Below are 18,417 nucleotides of genomic sequence, written 5' to 3' on the forward strand. Positions count from 1 at the left end.
TTCATTATTTAAACTCTTTATTAACAATAATACAAAGGCAAAAATTATGTACAAAGCTTCGTAGCATCTTAAAAGTAGTAACTGAATATGTAATTTCAAATTTGTGCGAAAAAATCTGAATTGTGAAAAATTAATAATGAGAACTTAATAGATTCAGTGCAGTGGATTAAAATTAAAATTAGGTACGATAAATTTGAAAACAAATCATGATATTTTCTGTAACACGTTGGCTTTGTTGATATTTAGGCCCTCGATGCGGGCAGCTATTGCTCCCGGACATTTCCCTGAATTTTCAATCTCTTTGACAGGCTTGTGGTTGCATTCGATAGCCGTTTGATGTATTTGGGAATTTATTATTTCAGCAGCTTGGCTTGTGATCTCGTTCCAAGCGTAGTCAATGTCTTCTTCGAGACAAAGACGACTGCATACGACGAACCGGATGATTAATTTTTCTTGATATGTTGCCGCAGTTAGATAGATGCGTTTCCTTTTCATTAAACGGTCGTATAGATCGCGTGTTAATGAATTTTCTCCCTACGAAAGAAATAAGTTGATTTGATTAAACGCATTGATGCTTGTATTTTTTTTCTTTGTTGGTGATAATGTACCTTGACTCTGAAACAAACGAGACCCATTGATCGTTCGGTGACAATTTCAAATCTTTCATCAGATTCTACAAGTGATTCGAATCTCTTGGCTAAATTTACTGAATGACGGATATGTTTCTGAAGACCTTCGACTCCGTATAGACGTAAAACGAACCAGAGTTTCAAAGCGCGAAATCGTCTTCCCAATGGAATTTGCCAATGCTAGAAATATTTTAAGTATTTAAATTTATTTTTGTAACTATTGCGAGTTTTAATTGATAACTTACGCGATAATCTGGTGCTAGACCTTCATTGTCGTGTGATAGGTAAATTCGTTCGACATTGAAAGCTTCAATGAGACATCTCGAGTCTCTAACCCTGTAAGGAAAGTGGAAGATGTTAACAATTTTTGATTAATAATTACAGTTCGACGAATGAAGACATACCAGAGTGCAGAGCAATCGAAATTGGTAAGAAGCCATTTGTGAGGGTTGAAATTAAATGAATCAGTGAACTCAATACCAGCCATCAAGTGTCTGTACTCGGGGCACACAAAAGCTGCGCCTAGATGCAGTTTGAATGGTAAGTACTTATTCTGATAACTTACATTAAAATTTAGAGAAAAAGATACTTATGATACCTGCATAAGCAGCATCAACGTGAAGCCACATATTATTTTCATTGCAAATCGGTCCAAGTTCCTCTAAATTATCAAACGCGCAGGTACCAGTAGTTCCCAAAGTCGCGACAACATAACAAGGAATCAATCCAGCCTCTCGATCTTTTTTTATCGCTTCCAACAGAGTCGCGCCGCGAAGGCTGCATTTTTCATCTACGGGCAATAGTCTCATCGGCATTGAGCCGAGAAGCCCCGACTTTTCTACTGAAGAGTTCGACTGATCTACAATAATTAACAATTAATTATCATTTCTCGTCCTCAAATCTTTTTACTTATCCGACCCATCTCATACTTACTCGAAGTATAAGCCACTAATTTAGATTTTATTATTCCCTCTTCCATATCAGGGTTTTCTTTTTTCAAACGTCTTACCATGCGTTCTTTAGCTGCCAATAGACCAACCAGAGTTGCTTCGCTTGCCGAACCCTAAAAAAAAATTAAGAAATATTTAATCTGCTTATAATTTACAATTGCGAATATTATTAATTAATAATTTTTGATAATTATAATTACTTGTATGACACCGCCACCAGGTCCTTCACTGCAATTCAAAAATTCTTTCGGCAATCCCAACAATTTCCCAAGCCAATTCATCGTAACAACTTCTAATTCTGTACATGCTGGTGATGCGATCCATGAAAATCCTACTCCTCCGATCCCGGCACTCAATAATTCACCCACAATCGCTGGGTATGAATTAGCAGTCGGATAATATGCATGAAAGCGCGGTGAATTCCAATGTGTTACCTGCATCACCATTATAATTATCACCGCTTATCTCTCCCTGCACTTAATCATCAATTAGTAAATTAAAAATTCTGACAAACTTACACCCGGTAAAATGACTCGTTCGATGTCATTGAAAACATCCTGCCAGGATTCGGCTTTTTCGGGCGCCTCTCCAGGAATTAATTTGCTCAAATATCCAGGCTCGACATTCGGCAAGACCTTCCTATCTCTCAAACTATCATTGTAATCAACAATCATATCAACAGTCGCCTTAGCGAATTCCGTGAACTCTTTAGCTTCCATTTTAAAATCACTTTCAACCTCAATCCTGTTCACAAAACAAAAGTTTTAGTTTTAACTTAAGAGAATAACTAAAAATTATTAAAATAACTGACGCGTGTTTGTCTAAAAACTTTCTTTCACAAAATGATCGTCTGCGGATGGACCCACTTATATTTATATACCACCAACACTTTGAATACTTTCTCTTTGGCTTTCTCCTTAATCATTCAAAATTATAAGTTTGCCAGCACGTGCAATGATTTTGTGTCAACACATCTCTTATAATATTATTATATTATATATCTCGTAGTTATAACTTTTTTATCGCGTTTTAAAATGATAATTCATTCTTCTATGCCCTTTTATCTATTTAACTATTTAACAAAAATCTCATATGTATTTTTACTCTTATGACGAGGCACAGACCGAAAGTCAAATTTCATACAATAGTTTTTTACCAGAGTACTTTTTTTTAATGCTAAGAATACAAAAATTTATAAGATGATTTGACTTATAATTTTACATTCGGATAAATTTTTGAATTTGAAACTTTGTATTAATTTTTTCTGCTGCCCACCACCTAACGGAAATTGAAATAAACACATGAAAAAATTTCTACAATCATAGAAAAATTTATAATGATTACAGTAATTTTTGATATAACCGCCAATTTTACTAGTAATATTACATATACGGCCATAGTAACTTTTTATGTTTATTTAAATTTCTGCAGGTGGTCAACATGGACCGGCTTTACTCATACGAAAAAATAAATACCCGGGAATATATACCGGCAAAACAGCATACTTACGACAATACTGAAGATATAAGGGATATATACTATTTTGCCGGGATATATATTTTTTCGTGCGGGTACTATGCCACCATTTAATTGCATTTCAAACGAAAATAATTTTCCCGTGTACGAATGAATGGTGATAAAAAATAATATACTTGCTATTTTCGGCAGGGAAAGTTGGTAAAAATTTAACTCCTATGATAAAAATTCAAATATAAGAAAACATATATGTTTTGATTTATATTTTTATTAGTAAAAAGAAATAGTGAGTTAAAAAGATCTATAAAGTTTTACTATTTTTCTAGACTGAATAATTCAGATATTCATACGCTCTTTATATATTTATTCTCCCATCAGTCTATTCCCATTCATTTTTAAAAAGTTTACTAGTTCTTAGACAATAGGTAACCCCACCACTTTTTTTTTAGATTTAATCGTTATTATATTTATTACCATTCAATATACTTGACCATGTCCTTGCAAGTATGGATGCCAACGCGGAAATACAATTCAAAAAATGGTTAATTAATTTTTTTTCATAGCTAAAAAATAATTCAGAGTTTATTTAAATCGGAATATTTAAATCACAATCCTGTAATTGGGTCAGAAACATTGATTACTATAATGATTAAGTGATTAATGGTTAGAATATGTTATATTGTAACGATTAAATTACAGTTTTAATGGAAACTTTGTTATATAAAAAATAATACATGTATTATTTAATTGAAATAATATATAAGAAATCATGACTTGCTGATCGATCAAAGAAGTTGCGATGAAAACACGGGATTTTCACGCCTCCACGATCACTCGAACATACCTTCTAACAAGTACCAGTTGATTGGTTGCGCATGACGGCACTTCTTTATACTTATGTAATTTTTATTATGTTATGTACTTGCTGGAGCTACCGGTTGCTGGACTCTTGCCAGAGCGGCATCAGCTTTTTTTCACTGATTACCCTTGACATTGACCACTCAATATTTTACTTTTGAAATATATTAATTATCATCATTACTAATAACAATAAATTAAGAAGAGTCACAAATTTTTTGAAATTTAAATATTCTGTTTGCCGCCATAATTTTTTTTTATGGAGATTGATGTAATTTCAAGGATATCTTTTTTTGAATCCACCAAATTATATCCTGTTGTTATTTGGTCAATCATGCAACGCGTAAACAATTTTTTACAGCGCAAGTCAGTTCGAATCCCCTATTAGTTCTTTTTTAATTAAAAATTTTTTCTTCATAAATTATTAAATTTATTTAACAAGAAAATATATAATAATGTCTATTATCTTAACAAATTACTGTAATGTTTATCAAAGCTTTACGATAATTCATAAATGGCATAAGTAATTGTACAGGATGAGTCAATTATTTTTTTATGACTAATTAACTATTAAATAATTAAATCGCGGTAAATTTTCAGGGTCGCATTACAATGTTGCATTTTTTTACTTGTAAAAATTATATAACATTATTAATAATTTATAAATATATTATTTTATGGGCTAGTTATTTCAATAGTTTAAAATGGGCTCTCAAAACTTCGGGGTGTATCCAATGGGGGCGTAGCTCAGATGGTAGAGCGCTCGCTTAGCATGCGAGAGGTACCGGGATCGATACCCGGCGCCTCCAATTATTTTTTCATTTTTTTTAAAATCATATTTTAATTCTTAAATCATTTTTTTTATTAATTAAATAATTTTTAAAAAATTTTTTATTTTTTTAGTCACTTTTAAATTTTCCCGGTTCTTTCAAACAGAAATTAAGTAATAAAAGCTCTATAAAATTACACAGAAAAAAAAAACTCTTGACACAAAAAATTTTTACTCACCCCAAGAAATTCTTTGCATTATGAATTGAAAAAAAATTTTCTTATAGCGAGAATTAATTTTCTCAGAACAAGAAAAAATTTTTTGAGTCAATAAATTTTTTCTCGTCCCAAGAAAATTTTTGTGTTCATTTTTCAATGCAAAAAAATTCTAGCGCCAAGAAAATCTTTTTTCTGTGTAGTTAAAAATTTGTCACATACTAAAAAATAAATTTTACTTGCTAAGTGCACTTGCTCGTGTACTTTTTAAGCTGCATGACCTATCTCGGACAACATATTGTCTTTTTCATCTGCATTGTATTGTGTACAGGTGTTACGTCAGCTAAATGCCGGTGCATTTACATAGTATGTAGAGACAGTCTGTACAGAATAGACTGTAGAGTACAGAGTGTATACATAACAGCAGACAGTGTATGAGTCCACGCAATTTTAGATCAGCCGTGGATGCACTCAACAAAATTAAACCCCCGGTCCCTCGTCCATTCTATTCTGTATATACCTGCTATAGTAGTGAAGCACAAGAAAGAGAAAGCCATATTAATGTAATGTAAACTAAACTCGCTGGTCTATGGACCAGAAACGTGTTTCGAAGTCGATCGAATTTTATGACTGATTAAATATTTTTTCCAAGTACGAGAGGAAATAACAGTGCAAGTAAATGTTGGCAATTTTCTTTTTTTTTACTCTCGATTAATAAAAAATATTGTGATAGCGATAACATTTTTTTTCTCGATATTCCATGGCTTCTTGGATATATTAAGTGTAAGACTCGTCTTGTCTCTTGTTCTATTCTGTTGGAGAAAAATGTAGAGCGCATTGATAACGGAGATGAGTATGTTGTGTGTGTGTGGGTGTTTGTATATATATGTTTAGATGTATGAGGAAGTGTAAGTAAGAGTGTAGGCAGATGAGAGTGAAAGAGAGTGCCGGCGGGTGAGAGGTGAAGAGAGAAAGGAGTTATGTGGAGGGATATCGAACGAACGAGGGAGTCCAGAGAGGCGGAGTCGTCCAGTTGCTATGGGAACGTGACACTCTCTTTCACGATATCGTGTGCTCTGGCGAACTTGGCGAGCTTTCGAGTTCGTCGGCTTTTCCGTCTCTGCACTACTATTCACTATCTTTCTCTCTTTCTCTCCCTTTCTTCCGCCTGATATCTGCTGTACAGTTTTCTTGACTAAGATTTACTCGTCTTACGTTTATACGACTTTGTAATGTACAATCTTTAGAAACTTTCATAGATATCATATGTCTTGTCGGCTATATGTGTTATCATTTAGAAAAAAAAAATTTTTAATTTGAAAAAAAAAAAAAAAAAAAAATTTAATATTAATTTTGACGTTTTTTAAAATTTTATTTAAAATAAAATTTTCTGAAAATGATGAAAATTTAAAAAATGATGATTCTTTTCTATGGAAAATTTTTTTCGCGGATTTAAATCTTGAGTATTATATAAATGCAGTAATTCAACGAAGTATGGGTAAAAGATGTCGCCAAGAACCGCATATATGTGGATATATTCATATGTAATATAGGAATACGAACGGTCCGAATGAGAGAAAAGCTAGGACGGGAAGATGAGTATGAGTTGAAAATAATGTATGCAGCAGGGATGTGTGTACGTGTAAATGTGTGAAGTAGGTGGCAGGGGGGTTGAAGAAGCGTAGAAGCGAGAGGAGACAGAGGAATAGTAGAAAAGTCCAGATGACATATGCAGAATGTAGCCAGCTCTATATATTACCGGAGCTATTTCCCGAGAATTTACTGCGATCTCCCAGTCTTCTCTGCTCTCTTTTATTTTCCACTATATACCTTTTCATTCTCTGGCTCACGGGTTATCCTCACACTTTAAAAATACACATACAAATGTACCTCATCGTGCGGACGGCTCCCAGAGTAAAGTAAAGAGAAGAGAAAACGTGCAATTCGCGGTGCCGATCAGCTCTTTTCTGCGTGTCAAAGCACTTCTCTTTTATTCCCCTGATAAGGTAACCCTCTTTGAAATTATTTTTATTTTTATTTTTATAATAAAAAATTCAATATACGATGACGGTGAAATTCAAGTCTTTGTTTCAAACAAGAAAACAACAAAAACTACGACACTGCTCTGTTCGAGTTGCCGAGTCTGCGAGAAATAGATCAGTAAATTCACAAGAATGAGACAAGCAATGGGGCGTTGGTGGTTTCTAGACCAAATTGCTCTTGTCTTAGAAACGTGTTACTTTTATCGTCATTTACAACCGTCTCTCTTATTAACTCCATAAAATATGTTCCATTGCTCTTGGCGGGTCTCTCCACCAAACAGTTGTCATTTAAATCAGATCTTCATTAATAATTTAAATAAAAAAATTACAAGACAAAATCAAGTGAAAAAAAGTAATCAGGGTTTGTGGAGAGTAAAATTTGCGGAATAAACCCAGAGGAATTCGTATTCCTACCGCGAGTCGTCATAAACCCTGAACTTTCTCATTGGACAATTTTCGATGGCAGGACTTGGACGAGGACGAAGACGAGGATGAAAACGAGGACGAGGACGGAGATGAAGATGAAGATGAAGACTTGCCGATGAGGGTCTAGTATAGGGATGATGAGAGTAGAGCGAGCGAATAAGAAAATGACATTTCTTTATACAGTATATTTATATGTGTGTGTGTGAAGATGTAAAAGCGGGTTGTGTCACGTACCAGACACAAGAAAAGCTCAACTTGTATTCAACTCTACACTCTTCCTCTATATTATATATATCCAACATCGGGAAATGACGACCGACCAGTTATGGTTATGGACCGTATATTCTGGGATGCGAATACGAGATTTTTTTGCCTGATGAAACTCGTTTATTGCGAGTTATTCATGTTAATATACTTAACTTTTTTATATTATTTTACAATTTTATTATATATATTTATTTAAACTTAAAAATTTCTAAGTAAATTAACGTAATTAATATGGATTTATTTATTAAATTATTTATTTATAAGATTTAAAAATATGTAAGGTCAAAATAATCATTTTTAAGTGTGTTCAATAACTTGAATTATTGTTATTAATGTGTATTCAAGTGAAAGGCAACTGCTGGTTAGTATTTTTTATTATTATCAAGGTCTTGGTTAATTACATTTATTATTTACACGTGCAGCAAATTAATGACAATTATTTATTATTTTTTCCTTCGTGAAAGCCATTGGGCAACAGAAAGTTTTCACAGACTAATAATTAATTTTTTTTTTAATTTCTCTGGAAAACATGGATTTTATTTTTCATAAATTAATTAAAATAAATATTGGGTTGGAAAGAAAAATAAAAATTAAGTATGGAACTGAGGAAAAAATTAAAACTGCCTAAGGCGAGTTGGAAATTCTCCCGTACGATTTTTAACGAATTCCCTGTGTGAATCACAAAACGTGGACTGTCTTATAATAAATTCATTATACAGATCTCCAAAGTTACCTTATTATATCATCATATTATATAACTTATACATAAAGTTATACAGCAATCTCGCTATAGGAATTTTAAAGTCGGTAAATTACCTTTTCTGTTTGAACTAAAGATTATTTATATTTAATTTTTTGTATTTACTCAGTATTTTTTTTTTTTTTTTAATTAAAAAAATATTTTTCATTAATTTCGTACTGCGAAGCAAGAAATCTAAGAAGTAAAATAAGAAAAGAAAAACATATATATGTGTATATATTTTTTTTTCTTGTTTTTCTTTTAGCCATTTTTTTATTCTTTAACCATGAACCATGAAATATTTGAAAAATGTTCAGTCGACCTTTGAGATTAAAACCCAAGACAGCACTTCAAGATGAAAGAGCAAGATAAGCATGAAAAAATAAAAAAAAGTGAAAGTAAGGGGTGATAAAAAATACACATAAGTACCGAATATTAAGTCTGTCCTTTAACCATCACAACATAATGTACACTCATGCAGTGAGTGGAGAAAATGAACTTGCGGGTTAGGCGATTTTTTTTTTATTGTTATTTTCACTCGTCAAGTCGTGGATTTTATGATTGAAAAAGGGACAGCCGATAACAGCAGTGAGACTTTAAGAGCAGGATGGAAACAGGGGTTCGTTTACCCCTATACGACTCTCGCCCTCATCCTCATCGATTCTCCTCTTTCTTCTCGATGCCTCTCGCTTTTTATTCTCAAGGCATATATATGTATATATTTAACATTACCAACGACTACCGCCTGCGCGAAGAAATACATTTTTGAAAATAAAAAAAGAATCGCGCGAAAAATCAATGCAGCGCCGCGATTGGTTACCACCAGCAGAACTGCGGACAGTCATTGGTCCGTTGGAATACAACCGGGCGGTGCTTAAAGATGAGCTCTCGCAGTCTCATCGTTTATATTGATCCCACGCTTTAGCTGTACTCGCAAATACTCGCGAATATGTCGAGGCATCGAACTGATGCGAATACCACACCCGCACCTATCAATCGTTATGCTTTAGTTCTCCCTTTTAATGTAAATATAAATATAAATAATAACACAATTGTGTTAAAAATTCATTTGATTTTAATAGAAAATAAAATATTAAACGTATGGAGAATGTAACAGGTCGAATGGATTTTATATAATTATCGAGTCTTGAATGAGAAAGGGATTAATGGAGAATAAGAGAGAATGGAGTGATAATTAGTGGAAAGTGAAGATGCGGTTAGGGTGTCAGCCGGCTTAACTCCCTATATACGTATGATATTACTACATTTGTAATGAGATTAATCGTGTGATGACACGGATTTAAATGTTTAAGTATTCAGGCGAGAGTGACGGTCGATGGGACATAATGCTCTCTATTCTAAATTCTACTCTGGAATATTTAAGCAGTTGCATTGTGCGATGAATTAAAAGGGTTCAGCAGGTAGTGGGTACTGAAGCTACTGGGGAAGGGATAGAGTGCAGCTGTAAAGTTTTGGATACTCACCGCCAGGTGGCATTTAATGAGAAATAAAGTCCGCATTGGGAATGTTGCCTCAGAGTTGTTTTAAGCTATTCCGAGTGATGATCTAGTCACTCTGGTTTCCCTTCAGTTACACGCATAAATCTTTCGCCTTTTACTAAAGATTTCCGTGGAGGGGAACAAATGATGAGTCTTTAACTTATTTTTTGTTGTACCCGGCAATAGCCGGGTCATAAATAATTTTAAACATAATTTCTAGGACTTGAAAACTGAAAGTTCTTTGGAGATTCTGAAAATAATTTTCAGTCCATTCAATTTTTTGCAAGGTAATAGTGATATATTTTGAAGTATGTAAGAAATCGGACAAAAAAAATTCGGATGAAGTTTAACACATCACGCTTACTTGGATTTCAAGTACAAAACATTTTCTCATTGAGGAATAATATTATTCAATGTATTTTGCAATTTACACACAGAAAAAAAAATGAAATTTGGTTAAAGTAAATTTTTTTCATAAGAGCACTCTTGTTTCAAAACTTTTAAACTTTTAAATTAAAAAAAATTCATTTTTTTTCGATTATTGCGTCATTATTTTAATATGTTCGATTCATTTGGAAGATAGAGATTAATAATTCCCTTTTGAAAATTTTTTCTGGGCGGATCATCTATATTTGGTTCTGAAAGATTATATTCTACAGTCGGCGTTTAAATAAATAAATGTTAGATTTAAAATAAAATTTTGAAATTAAAAACATCCGCGCGCTTACTTATTTTCGCCAATGAATTTTCAATCGACAAAATTTATCATCGTGTTTTATACAGTGTAAACTTTGAGTTTGGTTAATAGTTAGGACAATAAATAATATTAGACCTCAGGCTAACATAAATCATGAGATAACAAAACTCTCTAGAGACCGTTAACAGTTTAAACTACCCAACTACGATGATAAAGCCGTAGAAGAGTAAACTGGTATTTCTGAATTTCTCTGGTTCATAGATAGTGTTCAGCACAGAAGCTGATGTTCAAGCAGGGTTGTAGTTTGTAGGTGACTTGAAATATAAAAAAAAAGCACGGGGGGTGTGACTCTGAGTTGTTGGTGTGTACGGCGGTGGGTGTTTTGATGGATTAATTCGCGACAGGAATGGAAAGCAAGCGCTGGTCGGGGAATAGTCTGTGTGTGTGTGTTTTTTTTCTCTCTCAGGATAGGCAAGAGGGTAACAAATGATTCGTTGGTCTGTCAATTTCCAACAACAACCCGCACTGACGCTTGTAACTAACGGATAATTCGTGTCGCGATGCTTCTATCCGTCACGTTAATTTTTAAATACTTTAGAGTTTAAATTATTTATTTTTAATTACAAATTTACTGCACTTTTTTTTTTAAATTATTTTTTATTGACGATTTTAATTTCCAGTTACATTATCGCCATAAAAGCTTTAAAGACTCTCAATAACTTGAGGATATGTATGAAGGATAATTAGTCGCGAAAAGACAGAGATCTAATTTTATTAATTATTACTGTGACTATAGATTTATTATGATCAATTCACTCTACTTTGTATGCACTATTATCCAGCGTCTAGACTTTGAACGTATTTATTTCTTAATGATCATTAATATTCATTATTATTAGACTATAATTATTTATTTTTATTTTTTTTATTTCCAAGATCATGACTAATTTATGAAAAATAAATTTATTTTAAAAAAATTATTTACTTGGCAATAATAATATAAAAAAAAATTTAATTTGTGTCGTTTACTTTTTCTCGATAGCGGCACAAAAATCAATTGCTCTTTTTAATATATATATATTTATCCAATTTCTTCATATTTTCCAAGCAATCTCAGTTACAATAATATGTTATAGGTAATTATTATCATACTCGAGGAAATTTACTGAGTAAATAATCATAGTATCAATAAATATATATTTGTCATTCGAATAAAAAAATGATTAAATATATATATATATATATAAATATTAATTAAAATTGGAACGTACATAAATATTTTTTAAAAAAATGATTTGCAGTAGAATGAAAATTAAAAAAAATATATAATTATTTAAATGTGAAAAATATTTTAATCTGCTAATTGAAGTTTTTGTTCGATGGCAAACATAAACAATAATTGATTACATTAATTATTACATCAATGAATTAATAATTGATATTATTTATTTTTCATCAAATATTTATGGATAAATATTTCAATGCATCACAAAATGACTTTATTAAGTAAATACGGGTAGCCACTGAATTTTTGATAACCGAAAAACGAAATAAAATTGATGTTTGATATTTGAATTTTAAATGCGTAAATATATATATTTTTTAGCGGAATATTGTTTGATATAAATTTATTAATTATTATTTATACTTGTTTACACGGTATTCCGGATGATCCCGAGGCGACATATCAATGTCACCCTTCAAAAACCCTGACGTAAAACGCGTAACTCGCTGGTACATATATATGGGGTGGCTCTCTGCGGGACAAGATTTATTTATTGACAGAAGGCGGTGCGTGCAAGTCAGAGGGGGTGGATAGGTAGAGGACACAGCTATAAAAAGGGATCTATTGTTCGCTGAATTCTGTTTACGTTGATTAATTGCATCATCTTTCCGATGTGTATATACATCCATATACAGATATATATTTATATAAATATATATATATATATTTTTTTGTGTTACATTGGGGAGTTGACTGTAAGTATTCGTACAAAACCACCCCACAAATTTTTAACCTGTCTGCTAACTAGCCTGATATCTTTTTTACTCATCTCATTCTGCAACCACAAAAAGTCAAGTTATTTATTGGATGATTATTAAAATTTTTGAATTGTCATTTCTAAACTTTTTGGTAACAAGTCTTGATGAATATTTGAGAATTTGTTTGGGGTATTATTTATTGTTAATTGTTTGGACGTGGACAAAGATCAAAAAGCATGTGTGGCTTAGTCATGGTAGCATATGGTAGAGTCATGAAGTCACTAGGTGGTCTGTAGTATATTATCGTACCTGTCGTCAGACATGCTATTGTAAAAGGCATACTCCTCTTCATTATTTGTCTAACAATCTGTTGTTTTTTTTTAAATGCCAAAAAATTCTATTATGCATTCAAAATTTTCCAAAATTGACATTTACTTGTAAATTAATAATGCGACCTAAAAATTTGGCAATCCATGCAAAGAAAAATTCGAATTGGAAGCTGAAAACATTTATCTGCATGATTCTAATCCAGGAGTTTTTGATGAAAAAATTTTGTCCTGAAATTTCGATGAAAAATTTTTCAATAGCTTTTTTTGTCGAAAATTAATGGGACGTTTTTTATATTAAAAAATTACGATGAAGTCAAAACAAGCATATAAATTTGAAAACCTATGGTATAGATAAAACACTTATGAAACTTGAAACCTAATAAAATTAAATGAGGTGTATAATTTAATAGCGTTATCTACTGACGTGCGATCAATTGGAATTCATCTGTCATATTTCAGTTTACTTGACTTCACTTAAGTTATAACATTTGACAAATTTTTATTGCGGCAATAATAATTATTATTATTTTTTTTACTAGATAATAATTTTTTATTACACTAGTGTATATACTGTTTTATATTTGTTTTGTTTATTTTATTGGGATATTAATCAAAGTTTACAGAGATGATAAAAGTATTATATGTTGGTATATGTACGATTTCTATCCTTTGTCGAGCACTCAAAAGTACTGGATATATAGATGCCCCGTATTTATCTTTCCATTGCTATGAGTGTTTGCACTTGGCGGTCGATTCGACAAACGTCAGTGAAAACCTGTCGGCCGGTCCATCATTGATATTGAGATCATACTTTGTAAATTTCAATTTATATCAATATTCATACAAGCGTAACAAAATATTTCTGTTAAAAAATTGTCCGAAGTTTTACTTGACAAACCGGAAAAAACGCAAATGAAAAAGATTTGAAAAATAGAAGAATAGACACAATCTAAACACGCACACAAAAAAGAAGAGATGTGCAACTCACACGTAAAAAATAAAACAAGAAAAAATTTTTGACTTTGTTGAAAAACATTTTTTTTTACATTATTTCAATAATATCGCTAACATATACAATGAAGTTATCTTTAAATACCGCGCCAAGACGCGGCTCCTTTAGTAAACTGGGGGTATAGCTCAGTGGTAGAGCATTCGACTGCAGATCGAGAGGTCCCCGGTTCAAACCCGGGTGCCCCCTTTTTGCATTTAATTTTTTTTTTTCTTCTATTATTTAAATACTTCCGCTTTATCGAACGACGTTATCTTCAAATATCGCGCCAAAATGCGATATATAATAAGACATCGGGGTATAGCTCAGTGGTAGAGCAGCAAGCGTGATACTGTAATAGTACTTTATAGACTATACATCTTAATACAGCTATAACCTACAAATTTATTTTGATTTCATTGTTACATTATACAAGAAAAACTATAACACTTCTAATTTTGTTGTTTATCAAATTTAAAAAAAATCTATTTTTTAGTATTTTTTTTAAATAAATAAAATTATAAATGAAAGTGATCGGTTTAAAAAATAAGAAATTTAGTATAACTTGACCATCACTGTTTACATCCTACGGTTATTTTGAGCATTCGCGAAAACTGATACAAAATTTGTATCATTGGTTTTAGATTTGTGATATTATTTTAATATCAATAATGATATTACTTTGGCATCACATTTTTTTCCGTGTAATGTCCGTATAGAAGCATAAAGAAAATTTTAATAAAAAAAAAAACAGAGAAAGAGTTCGACTGCAGATTCAGAGGTCCCCGGTTCAAATCCAGTAGCCCCCTTATTTTTTTTATTTGTTTTTTTGTCTATTATTTGAATAATTCCGCTCATCTATTCAACATTTTCTTTAGATACCGCACTGAGACGCGGCGCTTTTAATAAATTGGGGGTATAGCTCAGTGGTAGAGCATTCGACTGCAGATCGAGAGGTCCCCGGTTCAAACCCGGGTGCCCCCTCATTCTTTTTTTTTTTTTACTTTTTCCATCAATGAAAACTTCATTTCATCCTTGAACTATAATCGGCTTTAAATGACATAATTTTCTTAAAAAACTTCGACGAAAAAATAAGCTCGTAAAAAATAATTGGCTTTAATGAAGTACGTCGTTAGTGATCATGCATGAGTCAAGTATTTTTTATTAGTATGTTTTGCTTCCAAGTGTAATAAAACTAGGCCAGAACACAGTATGATGATAAGGCTTCCGTAAAAATAGTCGTTAGAGTAATTTAATGCCTTATATTACTTGTAGCTCAATAAAAGAAAAAAAAAACAAATGTATGTTAGCTTCAACATAAATTTAATTGGCGAAACCTATTTTTGTTTTTACCTTAATAATTAATTTGACCTTTCAAACTAACAAATAAAATGCTTTCGGATATTTTCCCTTGTAAAAAATGTTTATAGTTTTCTTAATTATTTACTTTTTTTTTCTCTACAATAACCATAAATCTTAAAAGTTGAATATCTTTTATTGGATTATGGCCACAAATTGGCCAGATATGAGTGTGGGATATAAAAATGTCCGAGTTAAAAACGAGTCTAAAAGAATAGGAGTGATATGAGTAAAGATATTAAAAGGGAAAAGAATGGTAAGAGAAAAACCACGTTATATAAACTAAACAGGGTGTGTGTGGGTCATCTAGACCATGGAGATGGATAGATAGATATTGAGAGGGAGTGAGAGTAGCGGGAAGAGAGGAACTGTCTATATCGATATCCATATCTCGAAACATAGATAGTCCAGTTCGTGTGTTATCGCACGTACATGTGACCACACAGAACGTGAATCACGCAAGTGTCAGCCACCTGCAACACATACAGACAACCGAGCAAACGTTAAAACCATAAGCCCTACTAAATATTCCGTAAATCCATGAAATACTCTGAGAATTGGCTAAGTCGATCGTGCCAATTGGCGGACAGCCAAATTAAATGTATATCCCAGATAAGTCTTGTCCCCTATCGTTTTTCGCTATCCTCTGCTACTGCTCGTTCTCTCAACCAAATTCATAATCTATCAATTTTATGTTTTTTTCTGTACAGTGTTAAGAACTTTTGAAAAAAGTATGTAAACAAAATGATCAATCATATTTAGTGTCATGCGGATTTAATGCGCGTTGAATGTTAATTTTTGAGTGGATAATTTTATTGGAAATCAAATACATGGCTAGTTTTTCTTTTGTTCGACACGTAAATTGTGTAGATACTGTAAATAAAGTGTACAGATTGTGTAAAGAAGAGAAAGTTTTAGTTGGCCAGATGGCAGATGCCTGCTAATCCACCATTATCGTTTCAAATAATCGGGAGTCCAGAAGCTATGATCATTTCGATTCATGGGTTGGGGTTGATTCTGCTCTTCCAGAATTCGGAACAACTCATGCAAGTGAGTGTCAATGCTACATATAAGTGATCACTGATCAGTTGATGCCATTTTTTTGTTGTTGTTACCCTGCAGAGGTTTAATCTATTTATTTTATTTGGCTTCGAGTTAAAGTGCCCATAAATTTTGTTTTATTCATCGGATAAAAAAAAGTATTAACCGGTTTAAATTCCTTTTTTTTCCGAGATCAAAATTTTTATTGAGGTATCAAAATTAAAAAATTTCAAATAAATCAATCGACAAAAATTGCTCTGCAAAATTTATTACAGCGAAAGTAAAGCCCAATTATTTTTACTTTTCGAAAAAAATCTGCTTCCAGAATTATTATTTCAACTGAAAATTTTCGTTATCCATTTTTTCGTCCGATCGAAAACTTGATGAATTAAAATTAAAATGACTGAGATCATTATTCGTGTGTCAATGGAATAGTCATTGCTTATATTTTTAATTCAATGAGTAAACACCGACAAAAAAAGCAAGGGTTGTTCCCTCGCTTAATAAACCGAAAAAGAAAAACCTCTAAATTATTCATATCAACAGTTGAAAGAAGGACAATAATTTATGTCGCCCATAGCAATACAACGTCATAAATAGTGTCATCATACGTACGCCTGACACTTAAAATTTATTTTTATAAAGTTTCATCAGCTCGCTGTCTATCGGCATGAAAATAAACATACGAAGATACTTAACAGTACAGATATATAGACTATAAATCGTAGAGCCGAAATGAACGAGGGCGAGTGAGAGCGAAAAGGTTTCACGAATGAAATCACCCCCCGGTTAGATGATCTAATTTAATTGACACCCTAATAGCTGGCTCTGCTGTTGCTGCTGGTGGATCGTTTGAGTTAACTTGCTCTCCTGAAGAGGGATGGATGAAAATATAAGGGTGGTTAGGACGTGCGGGAGACGCATGGCACCAAGACAATTGAATTTTATGGGGGTTTGCCAGTTTAACCGATTAATCGATTTACTCAAGCCTTTTTTTATTTTTTATTCTATTTCCGTAACGTCGACGATACGCTACTTCATCTTTCTCTTAATAATGCTTTACTTATCATCAATAAACTCATCACTTATTTCTTCAATTTAACCATTATTTCATTATTATCGATACTATATTTGTGATTGGCTCGTTAAAACTGCATTTTCTTATTACTTGAGTAATTGAAAATTATTTATAAAATTTAATAATATTTTTATATTGAGTTAACTCGTACATTTTATTGTATTAATTTATATTTATAAATTACTTTTGTTAATTAATAAAATATTATGTTATGTAATTATTTTTTGTAATAATAAAAAAAGAAAAAACATTTATCTAACTTTTGTTTGAGTTTTTGGGGTTAAAAATGCTGAACCACAAGCTTATGAACTGAGCTTTTAAAAAGTTATAAAAGAAAAGAAATAAAAAGAAAAATAAAATAAAAGAGAAAAATTACAACGACTACTGAACTTTGTTAAAGTTTTCGTCTTAAATTTTAGACAAGTAGAAATTACTTTGCTTACTGTTATTGGAAAAGTTATTTTTAACCCTAAACAAAAATCATTTCGCGCTTAATTGACCAAAAGTAATAATAAAACTTTATTAAGAGGTAAGTACTTATGTCATTTTAGTAAATTATAATGAAATAATTAAATTTTTCCACGGAAAAAAAAATAATCGACCAACGAATGAGGCTCCGGAGGGATTCGAACCCTCGATCTCCTGTTTACTAGACAGGCGCTTTAACCAACTAAGCCACGGCGCCATATACCCACGTTTAATCTTTTTACATTTTTCAACCTCAGTATTCTCCTCGTCACAAATATTTTTACTTCCAATTTTTAATTCAACAATTTTTTTATTTAAACAAAAAATTTACAGTCCTCAATATTCAGTAAAAAATTCAAAATTTAAATGATCCATTCCCACATTTTTTTAAAAACTTTTTTCTTGGAAATTTTTCCACGAAAAAATAACAAATTCTTTTTTGTTACAAAAATATCATTTATGAACTTGGATATTGAGGGCAAGCAATAATACGAGAAGCGCAAGCGTGTATGGGGGTGGCTGACCCCCACTCTCCGGCACGGAACTCGGGTGGTGGCAGAGGATGATTTGGGGTTGGTGGAAATTTCAACCCCTACTAGGGGTA

The 18,417-nt window shown here is 32.0% G+C and overlaps 1 protein-coding gene and 5 non-coding genes across 8 annotated transcripts; 4 read left to right on the plus strand and 2 right to left on the minus strand.

Moving 5' to 3' along the window:
- Positions 1 to 4: 4 nt before the first annotated feature.
- Positions 5 to 3,395, minus strand: LOC130668286 (aromatic-L-amino-acid decarboxylase-like). 3 transcript variants are annotated; one of them, XM_057470498.1, is made up of 9 exons: positions 3,236 to 3,395; positions 2,098 to 2,323; positions 1,780 to 2,013; positions 1,563 to 1,692; positions 1,228 to 1,488; positions 1,034 to 1,151; positions 875 to 965; positions 609 to 809; positions 5 to 534 (listed from the first exon to the last, which is right to left on the minus strand). In XM_057470498.1, exons 2-9 carry the CDS (start codon positions 2,296 to 2,298, stop codon positions 205 to 207), a joined length of 1,566 nt encoding a protein of 521 aa, XP_057326481.1. In that variant the 5' UTR covers positions 2,299 to 2,323; positions 3,236 to 3,395; the 3' UTR covers positions 5 to 204. The 3 variants fall into 3 exon arrangements, with proteins under 3 accessions (XP_057326481.1, XP_057326482.1, XP_057326483.1); XM_057470499.1 differs by having other exon boundaries at positions 3,232 to 3,394; XM_057470500.1 differs by lacking the exon at positions 3,236 to 3,395 and adding an exon at positions 2,391 to 2,603.
- A 1,254-nt stretch (positions 3,396 to 4,649) lies between these two features.
- On the plus strand, positions 4,650 to 4,722 carry Trnaa-agc (transfer RNA alanine (anticodon AGC)). The gene has a single exon. It is a non-coding gene; the product is annotated as a tRNA-Ala (tRNA).
- A 5,219-nt stretch (positions 4,723 to 9,941) lies between these two features.
- On the plus strand, positions 9,942 to 10,063 carry LOC130669201 (U5 spliceosomal RNA). Its single transcript, XR_008990134.1, has one exon. It is a non-coding gene; the product is annotated as a U5 spliceosomal RNA (small nuclear RNA).
- A 3,942-nt stretch (positions 10,064 to 14,005) lies between these two features.
- Positions 14,006 to 14,077, plus strand: Trnac-gca (transfer RNA cysteine (anticodon GCA)). The gene has a single exon. It is a non-coding gene; the product is annotated as a tRNA-Cys (tRNA).
- Positions 14,078 to 14,779: 702 nt separating this feature from the next.
- Trnac-gca (transfer RNA cysteine (anticodon GCA)) lies at positions 14,780 to 14,851 on the plus strand. Its single transcript has one exon. It is a non-coding gene; the product is annotated as a tRNA-Cys (tRNA).
- Positions 14,852 to 17,956: 3,105 nt separating this feature from the next.
- Trnat-agu (transfer RNA threonine (anticodon AGU)) lies at positions 17,957 to 18,030 on the minus strand. Its single transcript has one exon. It is a non-coding gene; the product is annotated as a tRNA-Thr (tRNA).
- Positions 18,031 to 18,417: the final 387 nt, after the last annotated feature.

The sequence above is a fragment of the Microplitis mediator genome, chromosome 5 (genome assembly GCF_029852145.1).
Source record: "Microplitis mediator isolate UGA2020A chromosome 5, iyMicMedi2.1, whole genome shotgun sequence".
In the NCBI taxonomy this organism is placed as follows: Eukaryota; Metazoa; Arthropoda; class Insecta; order Hymenoptera; family Braconidae; genus Microplitis; species Microplitis mediator.

Excerpts from the sequence above, each read along its gene's own strand:
- LOC130668286 (XM_057470498.1), bottom strand. The coding sequence starts at position 2,298 with ATGGAAGCTAAAGAGTTCACGGAATTCGCTAAGGCGACTGTTGATATG. Across the intron at positions 966-1,033 it reads TTCGATTGCTCTGCACTCTG|GGTTAGAGACTCGAGATGTC; the intron begins GTATGTCTTCAT and ends CTTTCCTTACAG. Across the intron at positions 810-874 it reads GTCTAGCACCAGATTATCGC|CATTGGCAAATTCCATTGGG; the intron begins GTAAGTTATCAA and ends AAATATTTCTAG.